Genomic DNA, 13,904 nt, shown 5'->3' on the forward strand with positions numbered 1-13,904 from the left:
TCAAACGGAAGACAAGACACGCGGCCGAGAGAGGGTGGCGTATATGGGGCCGATGGTCGAGATAGAACGAGAAAAGGTGCCCCGGAGAAGGGCACCACGCGCGTCAGCGGAGCGCCCGGATCTGCCCGACCTGTATCCCCTTTCCTTTCTGTTACCGGGGCAGAAGCTGAGGGCCGGCCCTTCGCCGGCGTTTGTTCTACCCTCCCAGTGTCTCGCCGGAGAACCCCCCGGCCGCTTTTGCTAGACTGCCCGGTCAAATATTTACCTTCCCGTTGTCCCGACGAGAGCTGCCACGCCGCGCCGTAACGCGTTTCCGTGCGTGAGCACGGCCTCGCATGGCCGACGATAGTCATCGAGTTTGGTCGCAGGGAAAAACTCCCTATGTTCGATGAGGGTGAGAAACGAAGGGAAAAAAGAAGGAAAAGCCTCTGTCCTCTTCGAGCGAGCCGCACACCTCCGCGCCCTCCACAGCGCGCGATTGGAAGAAGCGAGATTAATGGATCACTTTATCGTCTCCATTAACGATTTCGGGTCGCGCGAGTCCATCCGAGGAATTAATTTCCCATTCTCGCGTTAGGCCAGAGGCCCGACTTACCATAATATCTGTGGATTGAGATCGTTCCTCGACCAGCTGTTGAATATTCTCTCACTGATTATAAACGGTTTCTGTAATCAATGTCAGAGCTACGTCTGAGCTATGAGCGCGCGATTGAATACCTTCCGATTAACAGGGATCTGATTTACGCTCCGTCAAAGCAGCAGAACGGATACTTGTTTTCTCTTTACACTAATTTCAATATCTACACCGCCGCTCGTTGTCGAAAGAACCGCAGGCCACGATGACGAACCCGGCGGCACCCATGCGTTTCTCTGCATTTGTATTAGTTTATTTCACTTTCGCGTACTCCACTTTCCCGTTCCTTTTTCGTGGAAAAATAATTTTTCTGTAATTTTAATTATTCCTTTTAAGATCGGCATAAAAGAAAAGTTTATCAGCTATGCACGTATAGCGATGGTTCTGTCAGTATAACGATCTCTACAATTGCGTCGAATCAGCGAGATATTTTTTATCCACTGTCATCGACATCATACGCGCATTAATTCGCACGAAGATAAGCGGTGAACGATCCGGCGACTAATTCATCGCGCTGCCCGTCATTAGCTGTCTCGTGTACATGTACAGCATTCGGGAACATTTCCGGTTACGTTTGCCACGGCATAAATTTTTGACGACGACGTCGTGCCGTACGTGTCATGATTTATCGATTCCGGTCAGTTAACATCGACAGCTCCGGCCGGAGGTAAATGCAGCACCATCACCGAGCTGATAGAACGCGCTGATCATTAGCTGGCCGGCCAAGGTTGCGGCAACATTTCGCCGATTGTATCTCGCGGACGCTCGACACGTTACGCGTAATCAATATGTACACCGGTCCCTCGAAGGGGCGTCCGGCCAGCCGAAATATCACGATTATGCACAGGCATGTCCCAAAACGTGCTAATTTAAATTACCGTGCTTTCACAGCCTGACATGGCGCACGCGTAAATTTAAATTTCTGAAATGGGATGCGCGCCGATAGGGAGAGCGAGTGCTTGTTAGCGCCGTGGTAGCCATCAACATAATTAACCCCTCTAAGTGGAGACGCCTGTGTATCATTATTAGTACACGCCTCGATGTTATGGGGTTCGAATGTGCTTACGAGAATTTAGGTCCGCGTCAGGTGCCCTGATTTAGGCGCGCGTAACGCGAAATATCCAATTAAGTCATAATGGGGGCCTCTATTGCCGCGCCTGGTATAATATCGCTTGCAGCGATATTTACGTTCGCGAGGGCGGTCTTTTGGTACGGTGAGCATGCAACGGGTGAGAGAGACCCCTTGATTCGATCTACTTGCCTGAACGTAAAAGCGGAAAAGCGCGGGCCCGGCGTACGTGCGCCGCGAAGATATGCCAATTCAGCATATCGCTCCTGCCGCCTCTGAAATCAAAGGAAATCACATAACGAAACTCTTAACGCGACGACCCGAGTTCGTTAAACGCACCCCATCTCGCGCGCCATACGTGACTATCCTTCCGAGTGATATCCTCACCACCCTCGCGGCGCCAAGGGTGGCTTCGCTCGTAACAGCCTCCGCGATCTGCCCCCTGCGTGCACCGCGCAAAGATGCCACACAGAATCTCATGCTCTCCGCTCGGCATTACAATAAGCCCGAACGCTGATCCACTTTTTTATCCACCTGCTCTTTTTTTTATCTTGCAGTTCGCAACGGTTATTCTTGCGTACCTGTTGCTCTCTCGGAAGGGCTCGATATTCGATTGAACACAGCTGCCAGGGCGGTCCGATACAGTGCGAGCGGCGTGGAGGTTTGGGCCGCACCCTCTCGCAGCCCGCACACAAATCACACCGTTTACAAGGCGGACGCCGTTCTGGTTACGTTGCCACTTGGTGTGCTCAAGACTTCCGCACCGCCTTCCGGAGTCACCTTCAACCCGCCGCTTCCGGAGTGGAAGGCGCAGGCTATTCAACGGCTCGGCTTCGGCAATTTAAATAAGGTAGGTGGGTGAACGTGTCGACGTGCCCTTCGTGTACCGCCCCGGCGAGTCGCCGTCGCCCTTAAGGCGGTCCTGATTTATGCCGCTCGCGGGAAGTCCGGCGGATGGTCCTGTCGGGCATCGGTGTAAGGGCATTAGGGCTGCATAATCGCGCGTTAAGTCTTATCACCGATCGGGCAGTGGCGGATTCCAGTAGTAATTAACGCCCCGTTCTTTTAACGAGCGAGGGCCACATCGAAGGGTTCGGCATCGCCGGAGGCATTTCGCGCACATCGCCGGCAAATTAAGGAAGATTGTAACGGTTAAGCGCCTTCGAAAAGAGACGAGTACGCGAAATTCTGCGAAGTACATAAAATACGCGTATTTTAATATAAAGAATTCTTTCTTTAAATTACATCTTTTTAATCAATTTTCCTGTATATGTATTAGGAGTGTGATTTAGTTTTGAGGGTTTTGCAACAGATGGCTGTAGTGTCAGTTTGTTCCAATAGCTGTTTCCGATAACTGTTGTTTCTTACAGTGTTGACATTATCCATGACATTTAGTAGCATTATAGTAATAGATTCAATAACAGTCGTGTTTATATCATCGTAAAAATGCAACTTCCGAAACAGCATTTTCGACATGCGTTGCTTTTGTTTTTTAATCAAAAGAAAACTGCGGCTGAGGGTTATAGAATTCTTGTGGAAACTTATGGTGATTCTGCCCCATCAATTAAGACGTGTGAATACTGGTTTAGACGCTTTAAAAGTGGTGATACTGATGCGAAGGACAAAGAACGCTCGGGACAACCAAGAAAGCTTGAAAATGCAGATTTGCAAGCATTATTGGACGAAAATCCAACACAATCCACTTCAGAACTTGCCAGAGCATTAAATGTTGATCGTACAACAGTTACCAAACATTTACATGAAATGGGAAAAATTCAGAAAGAAGGAAATGGGTTCCACATCAATTATCGGAAAGTGCCATTTGAACATTTGCATTTCGTTGATCGCCAGGCAAAAAAAGAAGAGTCTTTTGTCTCGGATTGTTACTGGGGATGAAAAGTGGATCTATTTTGATAATTCCAAACGCAGAAAATCATCAGTGGATCCAGGCGAACCATCAACATCCACTCCGAGACGCAATATTCACGGTTCAAAAGTAATGCTCTGTATTTGGTGGGATAGTGTACTATGAGCTGTTAAATCCGCACGAGACTGTCACGGCTGATCGTTATCGACACCAATTGTACAAGTTGAAGCAAGCATTGGACCAAAAACGACCACCAATTGCGAGTAAACGACGGAAAGTGATTCTTCTTCATGACAACGCTCGACCTCACGTTGCGTTATCAGTGAAACAAACACTATTAGAGCTTGAATGGGAAGTCTTACCGCACCCCGCGTATTCTCCGGACATTGCTCCATGCGATTATTATTTGTTCCGGTCGATGCAACACGTTTTAGAGGATACACACTTTGATAATTTGGAAGAAGTGCGAAAATTCGTCGACGAATGGATGAACTGAAAAGAAGAGTGATTTTATCGTGGTGGAATCCATCTCTTGCCAGAAAGATGGGAAAAAGTTATAGAAAACGAAGGAAAATATTTTGATTAAGGTATTCATTCATTATCATATTTAAATACATGCGTTTTTGAGCAAAAAAAACCCTCAAAACTAAATCACACCCCTAATATATAATATTTTTCTGCAATTTGCAATTTGTTTCAATACAAACATTACATTCGGAATTCAACTGTAATAGCTAAACACTTCTTGCCCGCATCCCATTCGCAAGTTTTATCTCGTAATTTCTCTCCTTTAATATTCCAGGTAGTGCTATGCTTCGAGCGCATTTTCTGGGATCCAACGGCCAATCTGTTCGGCCACGTGGGAAGCACCACCGCGTCGCGCGGCGAACTCTTCTTGTTCTGGAACTTGTACAAGGCGCCCGTCCTGTTGGCCCTCGTCGCCGGTGAAGCAGCTTGCGTAATGGAAAATGTCAGTGACGATGTTATCGTCGGCCGTTGCATCGCCGTTCTGAAAGTAAGTGGATGAAATTCCTAGTTGGCGTGCGAAAGGTGAGGGGCACGCCGGGCTCTCCCTCGGCGCGACTGTTAATAGAAGTTCGTGCCCCTCGCCGCGAACTTACTGACTTGGCGCGACGGAAAACTAGACGAATGGAATGAAATGGAATTCCTTTGCTTTCACAGGGAATCTTCGGGAACCAAGTAGTACCGCAACCACGCGAAAGCGTTGTAACCAGGTGGCGAGCGGATCCTTGGGCACGCGGATCCTACAGTTTCGTCGCGGTCGGCAGTTCCGGCAGCGACTATGACCTCCTGGCCGCACCCGTATCGCCGCCATTAATGCTGAATCAACCCCCGCCGCAGCCAAGAGTGTTCTTCGCAGGTAAATATTAAATTTGTTCGACGTTTCATGTCATACTATGCGGAAGATACGAGAAACTCGAGCAATTACCCTTTTAAGTTGTCCCCGAGATGGAGAGATGTGTGTTCGTAACATCTGTATTTGCAGTAACAGACATAAACGCGCCGTTTGCAGAACCGGCGATTGAAGTCACGAATTTGCTTCTCTGTGATACTTTGTTTATTTGTACGTGTAATATAATTTCGTTAATGCATGTTGTTTTGGGATCCTGTTACTCGCAGTCAAAACGTAACAGGAACGGTAAACATCGGAGGGAACTTGTAGCAAATTAATCAAACGCGAGAATTTGATATTAATATAAATTTAATAAATTAATCAAGCATAATTGATCATTGTACGATAACTGTACGACAAACATTTTATCTATATGTACACGGTGAATTTTCAGGCGAGCACACCATACGGAATTATCCAGCCACCGTGCATGGCGCATTCCTCAGCGGGCTGCGCGAGGGTGGACGTATAGCTGACCAACTCTGCGGCAGTCCGTACGCTCCGCCGACAATGACAGCTTCCGTTCCGCCATCGACCGCGATCGCGCCAGCAAATACCGGCAGCAGCTCGACGCCTTAGTAGCGTCGTCACATCGATCGTTACGTGTCTGTTTTTTTGCGAGCGAAGAAACTGCCAGTACAGCGATGTATCGACCAAAAGAAAAGCGTTCTTTTCCAGAGAGAGACAGAAGAAAATTTCCTCGTGATGATTCGAGCTTCGCGACAGTCTGACGACGAAATTCTGTACTCGTTTTACGTTAATACGCGCTGGTTACTTCGCAACTTATGAATATCGTTTACGTATCACTGCGTGTTGGATGAGTAGTTTAATCTGTTACGATTGGATTTTATCAGTCGAACGGAAGAATTAAGTGAAAGAGTGTTTAGGCGAACGTGAAGTACTCACGTGTCTTAGACGCTGTGTGCGTCAGTGTCTATCCACGCACGTGCAGTTCGAACGTTTCATGATTACGACATAGTAATCTAGTTTCATTTATATGATGAGATATCTATTATTTATCCATTATTTTAATACACAGATTTTTTCTATTAATTAAGTCTTAGTTGAGAGTGTTCTTTCAGATTTTTCTACGTAGCCAATAATGTTCATTACATTTCCCAATTTCTTACTTACTGCTTCCGTTATCTATCTTTCATCACGATCAATAATGATTACGACTTGTTGCATATTTCATACTCCCATAAATGAGAAGCTTTACCATTTATATGACAACAAGTGTTTTTGATCAAAAAATGACACATGCCTTCGAGATTGTGAGCCAGCGTGAGACGCATTGCACGCGCAAGATGTGAAGCGATCTGCACTACTATAGAGATGGATTATTTTGTGACGCAGTATTACAGGCCGTGATGATGATAAACAGCACAGATGATGAATATTATTCTTACGCATCGAGTTATATCACGATGAAAAATAGATTCGCATGCGCGATGACACATTTATGTAATATTAGTCTATCGACAATTCGTGTGCACATAAAATGACGGATCTCAGAGTTCAAATGTATCTACCTAAGATAGAAGAAGATATCTCGCGTCGAGTGTTCGTTGTATTTAATTGCGTGCTTTTGAATCATGTAATAATCTCTAATAAACGACACCCGTTTGTTCAAGCGCGATTCAAGATAATACCGCAGTCATAAGATAACTTTACGAGACGTTTTATTGTGGAATATCTCTATTGTATCAGATGTATTATTTCGTTACGAAATGTGAATGGTGCATCGATTGTAACGACGTACCACATCGCGTTCTGCGCGACTCAATGGAAGCGCGCTCAAATTCTCACTTGTTTCAATCTTTATGCGATTGTGGAAGCAATTAGATTAAACGCGATTGCGCGGACACGCTGTTGCGGACACCCGATTTGACGCACATATGTGTAACAGAACGCATATGTAACAGAAGATTTATATATGTATATTAAAAAAAAGAGAGAGTTGTTATATGCATATCGGCAATACCCGAGTCTCGAATCTTTTCTGCAATATCCCGACTTATCAGGCGTTTATTTTTGGATACGAAAAAACACCTCAAGTCCATCCAAGCGCTTCTTAATGCAACAGGTAATTTATGTCGCTATATAATCCACCATACGGAATTTATCCATAAAATGGTTCCACGCGTATCGATATCTTTATTCTTGCTGTTGTTGATAGCGGCGGTTACAAGCAGTGCTCAACGCTGCGTGAGATCATTTGGCTTGGCTCTGCCTGGAACCACTTTCTTGATACCCTCTGCACATTACACGTGCCTACGTACGGCTTCCCTTATCTGCGTGATGTTATTAAAAATCCGCCTGCTCATATATCCTAGGGCATCCTAGAAAGACGGATTTTTCTAGGATTAATTTTAGCTGGAGCTCCGTCAACGACCACAGCAAAGGTTACTCATTTCAATTTACCGCGGCAAAAACAAAGAAGAAATTTCAATGAGGTAACGGCGGAGCGGGGCGGAAAGAAGAGGGGGCTTAAATCAATAATATGGAGCAAATGCCTTTGCTTCTGAATTTGCAATCTTGGTTTAATCAATCATACCTAATAACGTGCATACTATTTATACAGTAACCACACTCTCCGATCATATTAGATTTCCTATCTAATTTGGGAATATTGAATATTCGATCATTCCGATACGGATATTACGTTGCACGCATCGCCGCAGGCGCATTATTTCGGGCTGTACGGATTTCCACTAATGCGAGCAACTTTGAAATGCATTCACCAAAATTCTAAAGCTGTCCCATTTAATACGCCGAAAACCGCTACTATTTAAATACAACAATCGCATGGTCTTTCTCATCTGAAGTTCATTGGTTTTATCTGAGAACTTTTACCTTCCCTTAGCATCCAAGAAATATTAATTCGATAAAGCCGCGTCGCTATAGCAACCTAACTGCCAACAGCTGGCTGACTTCAGACACGCATTATCGGATTTATCTGTCGTACGAGTGACACTGTCCAGAGTGTTTGTCGATCTTTTCTCTTTTTGTCCCTTTCTTCATCTTTCTTCTTGTCGTCCTTTTTGGGTCTTCTCGTCATCTTTTATCGTTAACTTCAAGGATGAGTTTGATTCCATTATCTAAAGTACAATGCGATTTACCTAGAACGAGAAAGTATCCCATTGACGTTCTCGGCACGGCAAATATATCTTACGGGCACAAATTACGCGCACCCGAGACTCGCCACATTGCAAAGTACCATGGCTCCCGATCTATCTTCGAAGGTGCAAACGAGCAACCCGAGAAAGACAAGAGAGAATACGAGCAGTTCCTTAAGACTCTGGAGTTCGAGAAAGAAACCAATCGGAAAATCAAGAGCAAACATCTTCGTCAGCGGGTGCAACAAGGTATTAATAAAGTCGATAATACGATCTTTAATCATGTTTTATTATCTTTACATTTTAAACGTGCATGTCATCGTTTATATTTTCAATTTCACATATTTACATAGAGTAATTTCAGTGGATTTTAATTTTGCGCAATTTATTGACTTTCCATTCGTGATATAACAAAAGTACTTAAAATATTAAATCACTGTTACATTTACTGTTTCGGATATTAGTAACTAAGAAAGTTTGTTTTAATTCTTTTTCAAAATCCGGACGTGATTATACAGTTTACATCCAGTTGATGAATCGTCAAAATATTACTGAAATATAATCAAACAGCTAACGCACACATGCAAATACACATCTCCATTTATTTAATACTTAATTTCACTCATTATACATAAATCTATGCATTGTACATTTACTCGATAAATTCGATAATTCGATATTTAATCATCCCTCCCTCTCTTCCTCTCTCTCGCTCTCGCATTACGAGAGCCATCGAATACTAACCAGCTGTTAATACAAAAACGGTTAATATTCAGGCCTATTGGCATACGAGGAAAATTTGCAAGCGCGCAGGGAGAAGCTACGTGATCTTGTGCTGAACGAAGAGACGAATCTGACGAGGGAGATCGTGGAGGAGGCGCAACGGGGCAACGACGCTCGGCTCGGGGAGATGCGCGCGAAGACGGAGGAGCTAAGGAAGCGTCGCGACGAGGAACACGAGGCGGTGGTAGCTGCCAAGCGGATGCAGCAGTACCTGACTTCGTGTCCGGATGTCAAGCGGATGCTCTCGAAGAGGGTGGCGATCGACGCGAAGCGGTGCAACGTGGCGCAGATCGCGGAGAACGAAGCAAGGAAGTCGGCGGAGACGGAACTGGACGCTCTGTGGCACAAAGTGATGCTGAAGGAACTCGGGTTAAAGAAACGCGAGGAAGCGGAAGAGACGACAAGGCAGGCCTCGGCACGGCGGAGAACGGTTGCCACCCTGGCGAAGCAGGTAGCGGACAAGCTGACGCTGGAGGACGAGCGAAAACGGATCGAGAGGAACGAGCGCGAGCACCTGGAGCGACTCTGGGAGGACGTGCGCCAGACGGAACGCAGGAACCTCGAGACGGAGCGGCGAAAGCGAGAGAAGCTTAAGAGGGAACTCGAGGAGCAGATCCTGACAGCGAAGCGGTTCCTCGCCGAGCGCGCGCGCGAGGAGGTTGCGATGAACGAGGCGCTCCGAACGCTCGCCGAGAAGGAAGCAGCCACCGAGAAGGCTCGCGCGCGAGAGGACGTCACGGCCCTGCGTGCAGAATTGCTGGCCCATCTCAAGTACCTGGAGGACCTGCGGCAGGAAGAGGCCAGGCGGAATCTGGAGGTAGAAGCCATCGTGCGACAGTCGCACGAGGACGCCGAGGCGAGACGTCGGCTTGCACTACAGAAATTCAAGGAGGCTCGTGAGCGCGAGATGCAGGAAGTCCTGCGCGGCCGGGAGGAGCAGTTAAGGGCGAAACGGGAGGCACAGGAGGAGGAGCGGCGCCTGAAGATCGAGGAGAAGGAAGCTCTCGAGAGGCAGATCGAGATGCACGCCAACTTGGTGGCGATCGAGCAGGAAAAGATCAGACAAAGAACACTGCGTTACAGGCTGGACTTGGAGGAGCAGCGGAAGCGCGTCGAGACGACGAGACGCCGCGAGCTGGAGGAGGACCGACGACAGCAGAGTGCCGAGATGAAGAGGCGCGCGGACGAGTATCAGCGGCTCACGGAGGAGCTGCTGAACGCTTCCGAAAACATCACGCCGCATCCGTTTAAGGTCCTCCTGCAACAATGCGCTGCACGTCACGCGGCGGAAAGAGAAGGACGTTCTTACTGTCCCCCGGCTTTAACTTCCGCGTAACTCGTGCCGGGACGCTGATAAGTTACCCGATGCTTGTAAGTCACTTCCAGGACGTCTCGGTACGTGGGGATTATGTAAAGAGCAGGCTAGACCAGTGAATAATCGGTCAGAGAGAGAATAACCGCTAAATCTGTGAAGATGGGAACGTGAGATAAGCCAGTGGAAATTTCGCGCACAAAGTGTTCGGCTTTTTGCAGAAGAATTTAACGATTATGCGTAACATTGATTGTATGATTCGTGCTTATGTGTGCATAAAATGTGTATGTAAAATTTTAATTTAACGCCATGGGATTATAGAAGTTGCACATTTAATAATAGGCGATGCACTCCACATTTTCGGTTTTCCTTCTGTTATGTAATATATTTCTCTGTGTAGTCCATGCAAAATAATGCAATGTTGTATCTTTTTAAAGTGTGATATAATCAATTTTTAATTATTATGTGGTTACAAGTTAAAACGACTATTTCATAAAATCTACGGTCATTTATTAATTAATTCCGGAGTTTAATATATCTTTTTCCACGATTAATTGAAATACAAAGTAGTTTCATAATAAAATACTGCATTCTATATAAAATGTATTAATTTATAAAATTAATATTATATATAATAATTTTTGCTGTATATTTCTTTTATATAATAATATTATATTTTCATGATATTTATATCCAAACGAAATAGTAATCTTTCTCTAATACTCTATTTATTTTCTTTTATTTTATATTTCCATGAAATATTAACCGAAATCGGGACAATGTATTTGTATTATTAAAGATTTATTATTGTACAGATAAAGAAGTATTAAAAATAATATCGAGATATCTGCGAGTGCGACTCTGCCGATCAAAAAAATATCCTTTACATGATGCGACCAGTTGGCGCTCGTACCAAAGGCGCTCTCCCGATTTTCTCAGCTCTCTACTTCTACCATCCGTCGGATGCTGGGTCCAGAGTTGCTGAGGCGGTACGTGCTTATCGACGGTAAACGGTATTCGACCGCAACATCTTATTGCACGGCAGAGAGAAGAGGGAAAGCAGAGAGATCGGCTTGTAATATTCAATATGATAATTTTATTGTGCGCCTCTGGAAAAAATATGACGCATGGAAATCTGCAAGACGACTCCGGTAAGTACCCTAACGACTCTGCTTACGCGTATCGCTCCCTTACGAGAGAAATTATGATGAAGGCTTAAGCGGGCGCAATCTCCCGCGTTACGGAGCATTTTGCCGAGGCATGACATAACATAACGCGACCCGATCTCTCGAGAATGAAGTGTACATACATATATTGCATTAAAATGCGCGTCGCGCATTAAATCAAGATTTACGCCGTAATTGTGTTCGCGCGCGTATGTGATCTGTACGATATATGGCGGCCGAGCGCGCATAAATCTTCATTAAACGCAGACAACTGAGATCACGTTTTATCGGACACGGCGCTTCATGAGGAGGAGGAATAATATAAGGAAAATTTGCCGTTTATTAAATTATTACTAATGCGACTACTGTTGGGCGTTCACAAATCTGACTTGATCATGTTTGATGGCGCGCCATTACCTGCTAAACGGAAGCGACACGAGCATCAATTTCGCGAGTGCCGTGATTTTTTCTCGTACAGCTTTGCCTTCGGTCAATATTTCCCGAGTCTCATTTTTCGTTGCTATCACTTCCTGTACTTGCGATATACGAATATCGAAATAAAGATTTCCAAATTAACGCTCCATGTGAATTGCTATGTTGAAAAAAATGTAAGAGCGTCGTATTCAGTCATTAAATAAAAAATGAGGTAATGAAATTTGAAGCACGAATCATAAAGTTTACAATGCGGAGTCCTCCAGATTCCGACGAACGACGACGTTCGAAGAATGACACTTAACTCCGAGCGAATTTTCACCCCGTGATCTCGTGCGATTCAATCGGAGCGCGCAATCGATCGCACGTGCGTGAAAGCGACGGTTCATGCAAATCTCTCCCCCACTTAGGCTTGTTTAAGAAAGAACTGCGCTTCGCCGTAATGGCGAGTCGATATCCGCCTCTTTCCTTCAGCGCGATTTCACCCAAGAGTACCGGTCGATTTTTTCTCGCATCGTCAGACGTTCCACTTGGCGTCGCTCGTTGGGCGCCGAGCAATGGTTCCCCAGCGACGCGCTTCGGGCGACTGTACGGGCATGCGTGCGTGCGTACGTGCGTGTGTGCATGAATACGCACGTCAGCTTAATACCGTAAACGGCCCGTTCGTGATTGATCGAACGCTGCCGGCTAGACAGCGCAGTTTGTCTCTGAGATTCACCCCACAGAGTTAGAGGGTTGCTCGGCTTGGCGCGCCTACTGATTGACTCGAGTCCCGAGACTCACGGTGTAAGAGGTCGCGGTGCCCTGATCCGGGTCGGCTCGGCCTGGAGGCAACGTCGTCGTCGTTGTGGCCGTCGTCATACGTATTTTTCCCCCGACGAGTTATTTCGCTTGGTTGCCCGAAGACGAGTGCACCTGCGCCACGTACGCGGCGATTATCGGTGGACAGAGAGACGAAGGCAAGACGTAAGGAAAAGGCGACGCGAGCGGGGCAAGGAACGAGGAGCGACTCGAGGGGCCGACGGAGAAATGAAGAGTCAGAAAACAGTGGAAAAGACGGAAAGGGAAAGAAAGAGACGAAGAAGAGGCGCGAGAAGAAGCGCAAGAGAGAAAGAGGAAGATGGAAAGAGACAGGGGGAGAAGAGAGAGAACGGGAAAACGAGGAGAGGGTTGCGCGAGGAGAGAGCGAATGGACTCTGCCTCCAGGGATGTTCTTTTGACAGTCATGTCGCTGTCGTCTCCTAAGGTCCCCCGGCGGCATTGCATTAATCTTCTTCTTCCGACCCCGCCTTATTGAAAATTCTACAGAGCGCTTCACAGTTTTTGCCACGGACGTCTTTTATACCCCACTACGGCTGCTTCCCGTACTCTCTCTCTCTCTTCCCTGCTACCGTCGCGCTCTCGAAACCCCTCGCAAAGATCGTTCCGAACCATCCCCCGCGACGAGTACGAGATACCCCCGACGCTACGCTTCGTCGTGCGTCCCGTCACCCGGAGAGGAGCGCGTGTCTTTCGACCGTTCCGGGTTACGCCGCCGGTGGTATCCGTCGGCGTGTCGACGAGGTCCGGCACGATGATCGATAACGTTATCAATCACCACATCGGTAAATCTTCAACCCCCGCAGTTCCGCCACTGCTGGCAGCGTATCGGCGTCCGCCGGCGCGCGTGTTCCGTACACTTCGCTGACCGCGAATGCCTACTGCCGGAAGCGCGCGGTTCCGACTCTCCCCGATAAGCACCTCGCAGCCCACCCCGAATTGGGAACTGGAGAACGGGGAGTCGCGACGAAATAGGGTGAAACTTCGATTACGTCGAAAAAGCCGTCAGGAATTAATTCCGCCGCGATGCCACCGCCACGCCGAGCCGGTGGAACGACGACGTCTCTTTCGTAGAACCGTTCGTGGCCGGAAGCACCAGGGGATGATGGGCCGCTTGACGGGAATTAGCAGGCGATAAGTACCGATACACCTTGGAGCGTGAATCGGCGTTCTTTGTACGAGTCGCGGTAGATTGGTGTAAAAGCGGGCCACTTACCGGCTTTTCACTTAGTGCCGTTTAAAATTGCGACGTCAAATTCCTCTTAGTATCAGACTACTAACTAATGGGA

The 13,904-nt window shown here is 46.8% G+C and overlaps 2 protein-coding genes across 2 annotated transcripts in view; both read left to right on the forward strand.

Annotated features, from left to right (window-relative positions):
• The window catches only part of LOC105282940 (lysine-specific histone demethylase 1A), a 106,541-nt gene extending 99,576 nt beyond the window's left edge, over nucleotides 1-6,965 (forward strand). The window contains exons 11-14 of the mRNA XM_011345283.3: nucleotides 2,261-2,553; nucleotides 4,373-4,585; nucleotides 4,753-4,951; nucleotides 5,379-6,965. Of these exons, the coding sequence (XP_011343585.1) occupies nucleotides 2,261-2,553; nucleotides 4,373-4,585; nucleotides 4,753-4,951; nucleotides 5,379-5,563 (890 nt within the window). The 3' untranslated portion in view covers nucleotides 5,564-6,965. The remainder of the gene's footprint in view (nucleotides 1-2,260; nucleotides 2,554-4,372; nucleotides 4,586-4,752; nucleotides 4,952-5,378) is intronic.
• A 968-nt stretch (nucleotides 6,966-7,933) lies between these two features.
• LOC105282941 (vicilin-like seed storage protein At2g18540) lies at nucleotides 7,934-11,018 on the forward strand. Its single transcript, XM_011345284.3, has 2 exons — nucleotides 7,934-8,352; nucleotides 8,880-11,018. Exons 1-2 carry the CDS (start codon nucleotides 8,067-8,069, stop codon nucleotides 10,220-10,222), a joined length of 1,629 nt encoding a protein of 542 aa, XP_011343586.1. The 5' UTR covers nucleotides 7,934-8,066; the 3' UTR covers nucleotides 10,223-11,018.
• Nucleotides 11,019-13,904: the final 2,886 nt, after the last annotated feature.

This window comes from Ooceraea biroi, chromosome 11, assembly GCF_003672135.1.
Source record: "Ooceraea biroi isolate clonal line C1 chromosome 11, Obir_v5.4, whole genome shotgun sequence".
Classification (NCBI taxonomy): domain Eukaryota; kingdom Metazoa; phylum Arthropoda; class Insecta; order Hymenoptera; family Formicidae; genus Ooceraea; species Ooceraea biroi.

Bases quoted from the DNA above. Each gene is read 5' to 3' on its own strand.
- LOC105282941 (XM_011345284.3), top strand. From the start codon at position 8,067: ATGAGTTTGATTCCATTATCTAAAGTACAATGCGATTTACCTAGAACG. The intron at 8,353-8,879 runs GTATTAATAAAG...GTTAATATTCAG, and splicing joins TCGTCAGCGGGTGCAACAAG to GCCTATTGGCATACGAGGAA.